At 44.1% G+C, this 15,233-nt stretch overlaps 1 protein-coding gene across 2 annotated transcripts; it reads left to right on the forward strand.

Moving 5' to 3' along the window:
* The first annotated feature begins 12,076 nt into the window (after positions 1-12,076).
* Positions 12,077-14,701, forward strand: LOC100279939 (uncharacterized). Of its 2 annotated transcripts, NM_001320481.1 has the most exons (6): positions 12,077-12,268; positions 12,410-12,670; positions 12,996-13,014; positions 13,230-13,631; positions 13,731-14,150; positions 14,233-14,674. In NM_001320481.1, exons 1-6 carry the CDS (start codon positions 12,156-12,158, stop codon positions 14,572-14,574), a joined length of 1,557 nt encoding a protein of 518 aa, NP_001307410.1. In that variant the 5' UTR covers positions 12,077-12,155; the 3' UTR covers positions 14,575-14,674. The 2 variants fall into 2 exon arrangements, with proteins under 2 accessions (NP_001307410.1, XP_008672733.1); XM_008674511.2 differs by having other exon boundaries at positions 13,731-14,701.
* Positions 14,702-15,233: the final 532 nt, after the last annotated feature.

The raw sequence follows: 15,233 nt of genomic DNA on the forward strand, positions 1-15,233 counted from the left end.
TTTAATTTTCATAGGCGGTTTTAGTTATCAAACATCATTGTTATTGTTAATGGTTATTTCTTAAAAAACCGCCACTAAAAATCATATTTCTATATACAGTTCTTTATGAAAACCGGCACTAAAAATCGATTTTTAGTGACGGTTTTCTTAAAAACTAATATTAGAAATCATTTTTATCCTAATTTTTTTAGTTTTCCAAATGACATCGCATGAAAAAACTACCTATATCCCTATTTCTTATTAAGGCGGTAAGAGTAGTTTGTCATTCCGTGTTCTGCCATTCACATTCCTCGTCCTTGTCCTGTCTTTCCCATTCCCTTCTCCCCGCAAAGCTCATTCCCATTTCCATTCCCCCGTAAAGCCCACATCTAGCTAAAATTAAAAAATAAACATGGCCCCAAGGGGATTCGAACCCGCAACCGCTACACCATATGTGTTTTATGTCTATATTTATGACAGGAAAAATATTTACTACATCTCTCGTCAAACCCAACTGCTACCCTTGGACAATGCGTAGTAGTAGATAAGTATCACCGAGATTCTTGAATTATATTTTGGATGGAGGGAGTAGTTACTAAAGAAGAGTCTTGCATGCAATTTCTTTTGTTTGATTAATGTTTTCAACTTAAATTACTTTTTTTTGCATGTGTTACATTTATTCTCCATAATATTTTTTCCATGGATCTGACTTGTGAGTCATTTTCATAAACCAACGCTAAGAATGAATCCATATTTCTAACTTGGAAACCCCGAACAAACACTATTAGCAGAAGGCACTCGCGTTGGTGTCACTCATCGATGATGAGAAGAAGCTTGACAACTGCCAGTTCGACCTCTGTAAGCAGTCCTACGTGGCCGCATGTGCCGCTGTGTACGACAAGCTCCGGCACAGCCGCCGCTTGGACACGGTCCAGAGTGGCTGCACCGCGCTGTCCATCGTCAAGCAAGGGAACCTCATGGTCGTCACCAACGTCGGCGACTCTCGGATTGTTCTGAGCACTGCATCCGACGACGACGCCATCACACCGTCCAGCTCATCGTCCACCTAAAGCCTAACCTGTCACGTAAGTCGCTACTGACCGACCATGAATTCTTGTGCGCTGGGACAACGATCGTTGCTGACGTTGTGTGTTCTCGAACATGATAAATGTAGAGGAGTAGCGTATCTGGTAGTGCAACGGCTAGGTGTACTACCTCGCTGATGAGCCCAGGGTGCACTTCGTCTGGCAGCCCAGCCAAGAGTCATTGATACTCGCTATGTCACGCTCGTTCGACGACTACTATATCAAGGACTGTCGCATCATCTCGGCGCCGGAGGTGACGCGGAGGAAGACCGACTGCAATGACCAGCTCATCATCATCGCCACCGTCGGGGTAGCTTTTATGCAAGTCTGCCTTTAATTCTCTTCGCAAACACACACACTTGCCTTTTTGTTTAAACAAGCGCGTATGGTGGTGCGTGCTTGATGACTAACGATGTACGAGGGAACTTCTTCCGGTAGGTGTGGGACGTGTTGTTGAATGATGAGACCGTGACATATATCGAAGTCTGCATTATACTGATGGTTGCAATGTAGTGGTGAAATGACTAGATTAAAATAACAAAATTTATGTATGGCGAGGATCACAAATGGATTATGAATTTTTTTCTCATAACAGTATAACATATATTTTATATATAAGTTATTGTAGTATTATATGTTCCCATTGCACCGCATGAGCACTCACCTAGTAAAAGTTATAAATCTCTAAAAGTTATGAACCTTTGTAGCTTACAATTATTTTATCTTGAATTATTTGTAGTGTCATCTCTCTCTGTATATATCAATATATGTATATGCTCTTTTTCAATATGTACAACTATCACTCTAATTTTTTTTAATAAAGATCCTCCCAAAAGGGTGGCTCACACACATGTAGATAAGATAGATAAATTCACCACTACTGTGTCGATTTCGCCGGCAAATCAAACCCTAAACAAAATAAAACAGGTAGCAACGAGCAATTACTCTCATACATGTGGCCACCAGTGAGAGATCGTCAGGACATGAGCACACACGGCGTTATGACAACATCCACACAGAGAGGAAAACACACATGAACACAGGCATGTTTCCAATTCTTAATTCTCTACTCCTTTTATCCACCATCGGAAGCTTTATAGTCTATTACAGAAAGCGGGCCATGCCGCTAAAGGGCTTAGCCTAACATCACACTCACACACCTATGACTCTATTGAAACGAACCCCTGCTCCCGCCACCCAACTTGAACACGGCTTCTACGTTGAATGCCTTCAAGTTTCAGACTTCTTCTAATACAGCCACCTCGGCCCTAACATCTTCCCCCTCTATGCCAATTGCTTGTCCCCAAGCAAGCACATCCAAAAACTAGGCACACACCACATGATAGTCTTCCCACGTTGCTTCACTAACTGGTAGATTGGTCCAAGGAATTATCCCTGCACAATAGTTTGACTACCCTTGCGCACCATAAGACGATCCAACACCTCTATAGGTGAGACCTCCAACCCAGCCAAATCCACCGCCTGCGGCAAATCTGAGAACACAGGAGAATACGTAGGCGTGAACGACTTAATCTGAGAAACATGAAACATCGGATGCGCTAGTGAAGACACTGGGAGATCCAAATCATATGCCACTGCCCCACCTTACGAAACACACGATAATGTCCATAGAACTTGACAGAAATCTTGGGAAAAGGGCTACGCACCAAAGACTGTCGAGATAAGGTTGCAACCGTAGTAACATCATGTCACCCACCTAAAACCATATCGGCCGCTGACTGTTCCCATAACAGTTCATGCAATTTTCTGCTCTAGCCAACTGCTCTTTCAACCATTTGAATTAAATCTCCTAATCTACCACCAATGTGTCCACTGACTGTCCAACATCTGACAACACCACTAGAGCTGCAGCCATATCCGGATCATAGCCATACAAAGCTCAGAAAGGAGAGCAACCCAACGAGGAATGATATGTGGAATTGTACCAAACCTTAGCCAATGGAAGCCAACACCGCCATTCCTTGGGATTGTCATGCACCACACATCTCAAGAACATCTCCAAACATTGATTTACCCGCTCACTTTGCCCACTCATGTGTGGATGGTAAGCGGTACTCAACTTCAGCTTGACCTGTAACAGGCAAAAGAGAGTCTGCCAAAACACACTCATGAATACTTTGTCTCGGTCAGAAACAATCGACTTAGGGAGGCCATGCAATTTAATCACATTGTCTAGCAATGCATGAGCCACTTGGACTATAGTGAAATGGTATTTCAACCCCAAAAAATGAGCAGACTTTGTAAAGCGATCAACAACAACCAATATGGTGTCAGAACCATCAGACTTCGGAAGTCCATTGTGATGTTCTGCCAGGCTCTTGTTGGAATGGGTAGTGGCTACAATAAACCGGTTGGATGCACACGCTCAACCTTGGTCTATTGACACACCACACATTGATGCACAAACTAATTGACATCATATTTAAGCCCATGCCACCAGAAACTTTTCTTGACCCGATGGTAGGTAGGAAGAACACCAGAATAGCCCCTAAGGGCACTTTCATGCATCACATCGATCAATTTGGTGCGTAGAACGAATTTTCACCCACCCAAATTTGGTTTTTCCTGCGAATAATGCCTTTGAGAGTCCGAAAACCATCTTTATCCAAACTGGTGATCAACAATTTCTGCACCAATGTCTGAGCTTTAGGATCACTCACATAGGAATTTAAAACCTCCTAAACCTAGAGAGGTTGTATCTCTGTCACTACTGAAACAGACAACACATGGAAAATCTGAGACAAAGCATCGGCGACAACGTAGTCTTTGACCTTTTTATAAATGACCTTAAACTGAAGTCCCATTAGTTTAGTCATCGATTTGCGCTGAAGATCAAATTGGATTTGTTGACCAGTCAAGAAACACAATGATTGATGATCAATACGAATAAGAAATTCTAAATGCTGCAAATATGGTCGCCACTGATCCACAACCATGATCAAAGCGAGGAACTTATTCTCATAGATGGAATGGTGTCAATTACGATCACCTAAAGCCTTACTCAGAAAAGCCACCGACTGTTCGAGTTGCATAAGAACTGCACCCAACTCGGTGTTACATGCATCAGTTTCCACCACCACAAAGGGTTGATCAAAATGGGGTAAAGCCAGCACCGGAGTAGAACACGTAGCCTTCTTCAACTGTTGGAATGTCATCTCAGCCTCCTCAGACCATCCCCCACTCTTCTTCTACAATGACCATGTCAAAGGTTTGGCCAAAGAACCATAATGTCGATCAAACTTGCGATATTACCCTATTATTCCAAGAAACCCGCGTATCTCAGTGACTGAAGTAGGCACCAACCACTGTTGCATAGCCTTAATTTTTGTAACGAGGCCACCCCTTCTTTGGATATAATGTGCCCCAAATATGGTAGTTCCTATTGAGCAAAGACACACTTCTTCAACTTCAAAAGGAACTGGTGCTCTCGTAATTTCAGGAACACATGTAGCAAATGTTCAATATGCTGCTACAAATTCCGATACCACTTGTGACACCCGTGACCACGTGCGAGTGATCGCCAGGATGTGAGCACACACAACGTCGACATAGAGAGGAAGACACACGTGAACACATGTATATTTCCAATTCTTAATTCTCTGCCCTTTCTATTATTCAACATCAAAAGCTTTATAATATGTTACAGAAACCGACCCATGCCTCTAATGGGCTCAGCCCAACATCACACTCACACACCTATGACTCTGTTGAACCTATGACTCTGTTGAAGCCAACCCTGCTCCCGCCACCTAGCTTGAACACAACTTATACACTTCATGCCATCAAGTTTCAGACTTCTTCTGATGCAACCACCTCGACCCTGACATATGGGCATACTATTTGAGATTGCTCAGCTCAAATAGTCAAACTTCACGAATCAACGTTTATGTCGTCATTTCCATACTTCCACGGAACGGAAGTCAAAGCGAAGCGCCATGTGCTACTACTCGGTCCCAAAATGTTTGTCGTTCTCGCTTTTCAAGGAGTCAACCATTATTAACTTTGACTAAATATATATAAGAAAATGTTATTGTTTGTAGTACATAATTAGTATCATTGGATAGATATTTAGATTTATTTTTGTAGTAAAATTATTTGGAGATATACATGTTGCTAATATTTTTTTATAAATTTAGTCAAAGTTGACTAGCTCGAATACTAGAGCGAGAAAAATTTTAGGAATAAGTACTAAAACTATGCCGTGGCCCATAGACTATGCCCTCTATGAATTTGGCCCAATAACATAGTACTCCTTTAGTTCATAAATATATGACACCGTTGATATTTTTTAAAAAAAATTAACTACTCATCTTATTCAAAAGATAATGAGTCATCATTTATTTTTTTTGATTTGTTTATTATTTAAGGTGGTTTGTGTTCAACTTAAAATTTTACATTTTTGAGTGGTCAAAGTTTCGAAAAAAAATTAACTATGTCGTATATTTGTGAATGGAGATACACACGGCCATAGTTAGTGCTGACGACAGGATGCCAACCGGCTATAAAATTTTACATTTTTCTCCAATTTATTTACTAGTTAATATAGGCTTATAGCTATCACTACAGCAGATGACAACAGGACGGCAACTAGTCAAAGGATGCCGATTGCCCGAGTCAGACGAAAGGGATTCACATTGCACAGCACATGCCGGGGCATGCGGGCAGCTAGCCGTCCGTCCCGATTTCCAGTCCCTCCCTTCTGCTGACTCTTTGTGCATCACGGACGACTTGTACATACGTAGGTTTCTCGCAACAAGCTAGCTTACCGGCCGGCCGAGCTCGGCTGAGAGAGTACGGGCATGTTTGGTTGCCTGGCCCAACCCACGACCAGGCCCGTTTCGTACAAGTTAACTGTGTTTGGTTGCCTGGCCCAACTCAAATTCCTGGCTGAGGCGAGCCAGATTTAATTTTGGGCCTGGCTCCGCAGGAACGCAGCATTCGAGCTTCGCTCCGCGGCCTGGCTCACTTGGCACTAGGGTTTGGAGACGCCTCTCCCGTCAGACGCTCCTCTCGTCACTCTCGCCACTCTCGCCACTCTCTCCTCCCGTCACTCTCGTCACTCTCGCCTCTCAGACGAAGCCGCCGACGCTAGGGTTTGGAGACGCCTCTCCCGTCTCTCCCGTCTCTCCCGTCACTCCTCAGACGCCTCTCTCAGACGCACCCGCCGACGCTAGGGTTTGGACTCTTCTGCCGCCATGCTCTCTCTCGCCTCTCCCTCTCTCTTCCGCCGACACTAGGATTTGGACGATTGATTTGTTTTTCCTGTGGCCTCGATCGACTCTCTTCTGCGAGCGAACACATTCCCCTGTCCTAGATCAGATCACCGCAGCAACAATCGCATCTTCATCTTCTCAGGTTTGTCCCCCATCGATCTGTTGTTCTTTAAACATTTTCTTGTATTTTTTGCTTCGATTATACTAATCCTTCGGTCTTGTTGCAAGGTCATCTCCCCCTGCACCTAGATCTGCTGCCTGACCTAGATTCGCTAGTACCTCATACACAGGCCAGTCTTTACCTCACACTCCTCTATTTCTTGATCTTCCTGTTGTTTGTAGAATGATTGTTTAGAATGATTGTTTACCTAGATCTGCACCTAGATCTGTTGCCTGGCCCAACTCGAATTCCTCTATTTGTTGGCCTGATTGTTTAGAATGATTGTTTACCTCAGATCTTGTTGGCCTGATTGTTTACCTCATACACCTCAGATCTGTTGTTTTTAGTTGCAAGGTCATCACAGACAGATTTTTTGCTTCGATTATTTCTTGATTCGCTAATACACCTCAGATCTGTTGTGTTTAGTTGCAAGCTTGTGTTAGCATGCAAAAAAAAGCTTGTGTTACCTCATACACCTCAGATTTGTTGGCCTGCTTGTTTGTGTTTACCTCATACACCTCAGATCTGATGCCACGCAAAACTAGATTTACTTGCCAGTAGCCTTCACATGCTTCTGTATGGTAGAACTAATCTAGTTTTACATGGATCATTTGATGCACCTCAGTAGCCGGATTCAATATATTAGAAATTACAATGTGCTCTTCACCTACTTCTGTATGGTAGACATTTAGACTAACATGTTGCAGTGTGCTCTATCTTGATTCATGAGCTGTTTGAATCCTCCTGTGTTCAGATGTTTAACTGTTCTAGCTGTAATAAAATGCTTTAACATGTTTAGCTGTTTGAATCCTCCTGTGTTCTAGCTGTTTGAATCCTTCTGTTGTGTTTAGTTAAGTAAATGCTTAACTGAATTTTGCCATCTTTCAATATTAGTTGTGTGCTTAACTGAACTTTAACATGTTTTGCCATGTTTCTGCTTGTTTAATATAATGGATTATGCAATATTAGTTGTGTGCTTAACTGAACTTTAACATGTTTTGCCATGTTTCTGCTTGTTTAATATAATGGATTATGCAACTAGCATAATCTGTCTATTATATTAAGTAGCTAGTTGTTCCTCTTTTCTTCTCCCCCTCTTACCTTCATCTATTCCTGTTTCCCTCTTCCCTTACAACAATCTTACCTTTTGTTCCTCCTTTCTTCTCCCCCTCTTTAGCCTATTGTCTTGTTTAATTTAATGGATTAATGCATTATATTATGCAACTACCTCCATAACTATATTCTTTTTATACTATGCAGGTAGTTAATGCATTATATTATGCTGCTACCTCCATATCTCTCTTCTTTTATTCTGATCATTTTTCAGTGATGAAATTATTTAAAGTCTGAGCTTAGGACCAGTTTTCAGTGATGTTTTCTGTAAATTTGAGCAGACCACAATTTTTCAGTGATGTTTTTTTTCAATCTGAGCAGACCACAGTTTTTCAGTGATGTTTTTTGGTTCAATCTGACCAGATCTCAATTTCTCAGTGATGTTTTTTGGTTCAATCTGAGCAGAGTACAATTTTTCTGTGATGTTACCAAGCCAGTTTGGAGGAACATCATTAGATGTAGCAACCCTGGCTTGTTTTTTACAATCTGAGCAGAGTACAATTTTTTTCTCATTCAACAATTCCCTTCTCTTATTTATTCAGATATGTTGGGTCCAAATCGTCATTTGCTGAAGTTGAGAGCATCGGCATTAGTCGTTGCTATATCTTGTTGGATGTTTGCATGCCTTACGCGTAGACTCTTTCATCCTCGTGTCACATATGGTCCAATGTTTCAAAGGGACATTGAGAGGCAGGCAAATCTTAGATTTATCTATGAATCTGATGATATCCAATGTGTGGAGCTGCTTAGAATGTCTAAGGTCCCTTTCTTTGAGCTTTGTGGTTTGTTTCGGTCTCGACACTTGCTAAGGGATAGTATTCACAGTTCTGTAGAAGAACAAGTTGCAATGTTTCTACATGTTGTTGGTCATAATCAAAGGTTTAGGGTTCTCAAATTCACCTTCCGAAGATCTACTGAGACTATTAGTAGATATTTTCACGAGGTGTTAAGTGCAATTGGTGAGCTACGCACTGAGATGATCACCCCTCCTTCCACCTCTGTCCATCCCAAAATTCATGTTAGTAGAAGATGGTACCCGTACTTCAAGGTACTTTCCATTCCATTTAGGATTGCACAATAACCATTTAATTGAAATATGTTAGTATTGTCTTTGTTTTAATAATTTTAACTTAAACATTTAGGATTGCGTTGGTGCCATTGATGGCACACATGTATTGGCTAGGGTTCCTAGTTCAATGAGAGCAGCCTTCATGGGTAGAAAGCACACAACGACACAAAATGTTCTAGCAGCTGTTGATTTTGATTTGAGATTTACCTATGTTCTTGCTGGCTGGGAAGGTTCAGCTCATGATGCCTTGATTCTATCGGATGCATTGGAAAGATCTGATGGCCTCATTGTGCCACCAGGTAATTCCATAACATGTTTGAATATGCTTTTAAATTACTTCACAATCAAACTAACTAGAATTCTTTGAACTAGGAAAATTCTATTTAGTTGACGCTGGTTATGCTGTTAGACCTGGATTTCTACCTCCATACCGTAGCACAAGATATCATCTAAGAGAATTTGGTGGAGGAAATCATCCACTCAATCCAAGAGAACTCTTCAATCTAAGGCATTCTTCCCTCCGAGTAACAATTGAGAGAGCTTTCGGTGCCTTGAAGAATAGATTCAAGATTCTATACAACAAGCCTTTTCATCCATATCCGACACAAGTTAAGCTTGTGTTAGCATGCACCATCCTTCACAACTGGATTCTTAGATATGGGCTGGATTCACATTTTCCTTCGGAAAACACTTGGGCTCCAAACATTGCCAATGTGGAAGGTGCCATTGATGCAGTTCATGATAACCAAACTTGGACCCAACAAAGAGATGCTATATCAACTCAAATGTGGCAGCATAGGGGGTCTAGCCGTGTGTAATTTCTTTGTGGTTTTCTTCTAAGAAACATTGTAATCTGCAGTGATGTTTTTGTTATCAGCCTTACAATCTGAGAGAAATTGTGATCTGCAGTGATGTTTTTTGTGGAACTTAATTATTTTTATATGCTGAGAGAAATTGTGATCTGCAGTGATGTTTTTTGTGGAACTTAATTATTTTTATATGCTGAGAGAAATTGTGATCTGCAGTGATGTTTTTTCTGGAACTTAATTAATTTTATATGCTGAGAGAAATTACTTTCTGCTTTGAAGCTTAATTATTTTTTTATATGCTGAGAAAACTGGTCCTATGCTATGATGCCATTTCATTACCTCTTCTCTTGACTTCAATTTTATATAGACTATGGAAGTTGAGCAAGTTGCTGCTGGTAGTACCTCAAGGACTGCCATGCGCTGGACCCCTGTGATGTCAGGCTTTATCCTCAGGAAGTTTGCAGACTTGGTCGGGCAAGGAGTAAAAACGGATAAAGGGTTCAAGGAGGTCCATGTCAACTCTGTTGCCAAGGCACTGACTGAATTCAGTGGCCAAGAAGTCACAGGAACCCAGGTCTACAATCATTTGAGGAAGTGGCGTCAAAAATGGATCAGGGTTTGTAGGCTCAAGGACCTAAGCGGTGCTCATTGGGATGAGAATACATTCACAATCATCCTTGATGATGAACACCTGCTGGGCCATACAAAAGACAACCCAAAGGATGCTGAATTCCTCAATGTGCCAATTGAAAACTATGTGCAGATGCAAATTATATTTGGAGCTGGGCAGGCTACTGGCAAGTATGCCATGGCCTCAAATGAGCCCCTTGGCACCATCTCGGATATCACTGAAGGTGCTGGTGCATCTGAAGAACCATGTCTTGTTGGTACTGGTGCTACTGCCTCTGGTTCTGCTGGTGCCAGCCCTTCTCATAGTGGTGCTGGTGCTGGTAAACACCTTGTGAAGATGGAGCCTAAACACCGTGTGCTTTGGCTAAGGCAGCACCTTGCAAAGATTTGAGCAGACCAGTCCTATGTCTATGATGCCAGACCAGTCCTATGTCCAAGCACCTTGCTCGATGCGTAGTACTTTGATATACGCCTAATACTTTGCTCTATGCCTATGACACTGAATCTGGAACTGTGGATGATAATTAATAATTCTGAGACTTTGGTCTGTGATGATTTTATATTTAACTGTTGCCTTTACTTGCCTATGATGATATGTTTTATAATGATGATCAATCAAGGGAGTATGACTTGGTGCTTTGTTTTCCTTGCTCATTTTGTGAATTTTGCCTATGATGAAATATGTTTGACTGATGACCATTCATGGGAGTTTGACTTACTGCTTTGTTTTCCTTGCTCTTGGTTTTATTTTGGGTCAGGCAACCAAACATACTCTATCCTTTAATCTGATTTCTCCATCTGCCCTATGTTTTCCCATGTATGGTCAAATGAGGTGTTTATTCATACAAATCTGAGGCAATTTATTGTATTTACTCTCATGGGTTGATCAAGTGATTGTAATTGATAATAATTTCTGAGGCAATTTATGTGATCTATATAATAATTTCTGCGGAAAACTATACACTGACTGTTTATGGAGTTGTTGACTTCCCTGTTTATGTCCAACCAGTGATGATAACCAGTGACTGTTTATGGTGTTTACACTGACTGTTTATATTGAACACTGACTGTTGATCAAGGGGACACAGTCAGTTTCTGGTATAATTTCTGGTATAGTGATGTTTATGGAGCTTGGTTCTTCTGTTCAAAGTGCTTCTGTGCAAAGTGAACCTAGTTTCTGTGCAAAGTGCTTCTTCTGTTCATCTTGAAGGACCAAGTGTTCAGTTCATCTTGAAAGTCCTGAGCTTGGTTCTTATTTCTGTGCAAAGTGTGTTGGTTCCTGTTCTTATGTTCAGTTCCTGTTTGTTCTTACTGTTCAGTTGTGCAAAGTGGATTCTGACTGTTCAGTTGTGCTCTCCCAGTTTATTCTGTGCAAAGTGTGTGGTGTTCCTGTTTGTTCTGTGCAAAGTGTGTGGTGGTTCAGTTGTGCTCTCCCAGTTTCAGGAGGTGTTCTGTTCATCTTGAAGGACCAAGTGTTCTGTGTGTAATCTGTGCAATCTGTGATAATTTCTGTTGTAATTTTAGTTCAAATCTGTGTAATCTGTGCAATCTGTGATAATTTCTGTTGTAATCTGTGCAATCTGTGATAATTTCTGTTGTAATCTGTGCAATCTGTGATAATTTCTGTTGTAATCTGTGCAATCTGTGATAATTTCTGTGTGTAATCTGTGATTATATTTTTAGTTCAAATCTATTGTAATTTGTGCAATCTGTGATAATTTCTGTGTGTAATCTGTGATTATATTTTTAGTTCAAATCTATTGTAATTTGTGTAGTAGCGTTTAAAATTTTAAAATTTGGCGGGAGCTTCATTGTACAGAAGAAAACTGTCGACAACCCACCTAATTGAGCCAAGCTAAAAAAAAGGGAACCAAACAATGTATAATATGAGCCTGGTTTATTTGGACCAGGCAACCAAACAGTCTTTGTTGGCTCGGTACATCCGGGCTCTTCTGAGCCTGGTCCTCTTACTGGACCAGGCTCAGGCTGGGCCAGACAACCAAACACATCCTACGTCTCCTCATTCACATTCATCCTGTCGGACTGTAGCGCGCACGCCCCGGCCGGATCAGAGAGATGGGCACCGTCGGCGGCGGCGAGCTTCCCGTCGCCGCCCCGGCCGCCGCCGACGCAGACCGGGCGCGGCTGCAGCAGCTGGGGTACAAGCAGGAGCTCAAGCGCGGCCTCTCGTACGTGCGCGCTGCCGGTGCAACGCTCCTCCTCCAGTCTCAGCTCGTTCGTTCGTTCGTTATTTCTTTGCCGCGCCGCCGCTAGCTGCCTCTGCTGATCGAGCTCCTACCCTCTACCTATATATATGTGTATATTTCTAGCGTTGTTTCCAACTTCGCCTTCTCCTTCGCCATCATCTCCGTGCTGACGGGCGTGACGACGACCTACAACACCGGGCTGCGCTACGGCGGGCCGGCGTCCATGACGCTGGGCTGGCTCGTCGTGGCGACCTTCAACGGCTGCGTGGCGCTGTCCATGGCGGAGATCTGCTCCGCCTACCCGACCTCCGGCGGCCTCTACTACTGGAGCGCCAAGCTCGCCGGCAACGAATGGGCTCCACTTGCCTCCTGGGTCACCGGATGGTATGGTACCTTCTTCCTCCTCTTCGCAAACATATATATTTTTTATAGTAATCAAATAGTACTATAGACTACTACAACTTTAGCTCCCTCCGCAATCTCGCGCCAGATAACAACAGACCGTAAGATTCGATTCGTTTCAATAATAATAATAATAATAATAAAACAGCAGCAGATTATCAGATTCAGAAATATCTATCTTTTGAAACTAAAGCGTCTTGTTTAATTCTGTTGTTTTCACCATGATGCCATGGATGACGACATGGCGCGTCTTCCCAATCATGTTTCCAGTAGTCTAATCAAGTTTATCTTCTATACTGTTCTGCAGGTTCAACATCGTGGGGCAGGTATACACAACATTCTCCCTCCAACTTCACAGGATCCAAGAATCTTCTTCTTTCTTTGTTTCCTCCTTTTTCTTTTCTTTTCTTTTTTCTTTTTGCAAAAAGAGGATCAATAACCTTCATCTGCAGATGCAGCTGCAGTGCAGTCATAAGCGTACTAGTGTCATGTCATCTCATCAGGACTCTGATTGATCAAATCGCCGTACGTGCACCCGCAGTGGGCGTGCACCACGAGCGTGGACTTCTCGCTGGCGCAGCTGATCCAGGTGATCATCCTGCTGAGCACCGGTGGGGCCAACGGCGGCGGCTACCTCGCCTCCAAGTACGTCGTGCTTGCCATCTACACCGCCATCCTCGTCGTGCACGGCCTCATCAACAGCCTGCACATCCAGTGGCTCTCCTGGTTCGGACAGCTCGGAGCCTTGTGGAACGTCGCGGGCGTGTTCGTCCTCGTCATCCTGGTCCCGTCGGTTGCCAAGGAGAGGGCGAGCGCCGAGTTCGTCTTCACCCACCTCAACACCGACAACGGCATGGGCATCCACAGCAAGGCCTACATCCTCGCCGTCGGGCTGCTCATGAGCCAGTACTCCAGCATTGGCTACGACACGTCGGCTCACATGGTGACCACTGAACACGCCCGCCCTCGTCTGCATGGACGCCGCTGCGCTGATGTGTCCATCTCAACTGAACGAGCACGGTCGGTCGATTATATATTGCAGACGGAGGAGACGAAGAAGGCGGACTGGAGCGGGCCGATGGGGATCGTGTACTCGGTCGCTCTTTCCAGCGTGTTCGGGTGGGTTTACCTGCTGGCTCTCACGTCGGTGGTCACTGACATCCCGTACCTGCTGGACACCGGCAACGACGCCGGCGGGTACGCCATTGCTCAGGCCCTGTACGACACATTCCGCCGGAGATACGGCACCGGCGCCGGCGGCATCGCCTGCTTAGTCATCATCGCCGTCGCCGTCTTCCTCTGCGGCACCGCCTGCGTCACCAGCAACTCCAGGATGGGCTACGCCTTCTCCAGGGACGGGGCGATGCCGTTCTCGCACCTTTGGTACCGGGTGAACAAGCAGGAGGTGCCCTTCAACGTCGTCTGGCTCTCTGTGTCCGTGGCGTTCGTCATGGCACTCACGGTGTGCATGCATGCGATGCGAAAGCTCTTTCATCTCCTCAGCTTCTCAACTGCTCGCACTACTCACATCTGTGCACATGCAGTCGCTGGGGAGCCAGGTGGCGTTCCAGGCCATGGTGTCCATCGCGACGCTGGGTCTCTACATCGCCTACGCGCTGCCCATCTTCTTCCGCGTGACGACGGCGAGGAAGTCGTTCGTCCCAGGGCCATTTCACCTCGGGAGATGCGGCATCGCTGTCGGCTCGGTGGCCGTGCTATGGGTGGCCCTCGTCACCGTGCTCTTCTGCCTGCCGGTGGCGTACCCCGTCGCCAAGGACACCTTCAACTACACGCCGGTGGCCGTCGGCGGCGTGCTGGTGCTCAGCCTCGTCGCGTGGGTGCTCCACGCCCGGTTCTGGTTTCGTGGGCCTATCACAAACGTCTGACGTTGTTTGCAGGCTTCGGTAGTTACTTTCGATGCATTTTATGTAGTGTCAATCTGTTTTAATGTCATTGAACATAAACATGAATATGAATATACTCCTATACACAGGTATTGTGGTTGGAACTGGAAAAGCTTAGTTGCACCCGTCGGACATGAGCACTATCTCATCAAACATTCCCTATTTTTAACGGTTTAGGTCTTATGTCTAACGGCAAGGGTCCATCGATTCTAAAAGATTGAAAATAAGATTATATGTAGTGTTTGGTTGAGGAGCCAAGTAGAACGGAGCCGTTCCATCCCTAATTCTAAGAACGGAGCCGCTCTATTCTGTGTTTGGTAATCTGGAATGGAGCGGTTCTGTTTTTTGTTTGGTTGCAGAGTGAACGGAACGAAGCGTGACTGTGGGAGCGGGATTGGAATGGAGCGGGATTGAAGGTACCTATAAATACCCCTGCACAGTGCCCGTGGGAGGCCAGATTAACAGAGCTATTGCCTTCCAGCACGTAACCCTGTTGTCATCACGGTTCACTCTTGTTGGCCCCCTTGCGACTGAGAGCAAGTTCCAACAAGCGGCTCCGTCCCATTGATTTTTTGGAGCGGAATGGTTCCGGATCTGAGGAGAATATTCCCTAATTGGAGCCATTCCGTTCTAGTTACTTT

The sequence above is a fragment of the Zea mays genome, chromosome 3 (assembly GCF_902167145.1).
Source record: "Zea mays cultivar B73 chromosome 3, Zm-B73-REFERENCE-NAM-5.0, whole genome shotgun sequence".
Taxonomy (NCBI): Eukaryota; Viridiplantae; Streptophyta; class Magnoliopsida; order Poales; family Poaceae; genus Zea; species Zea mays.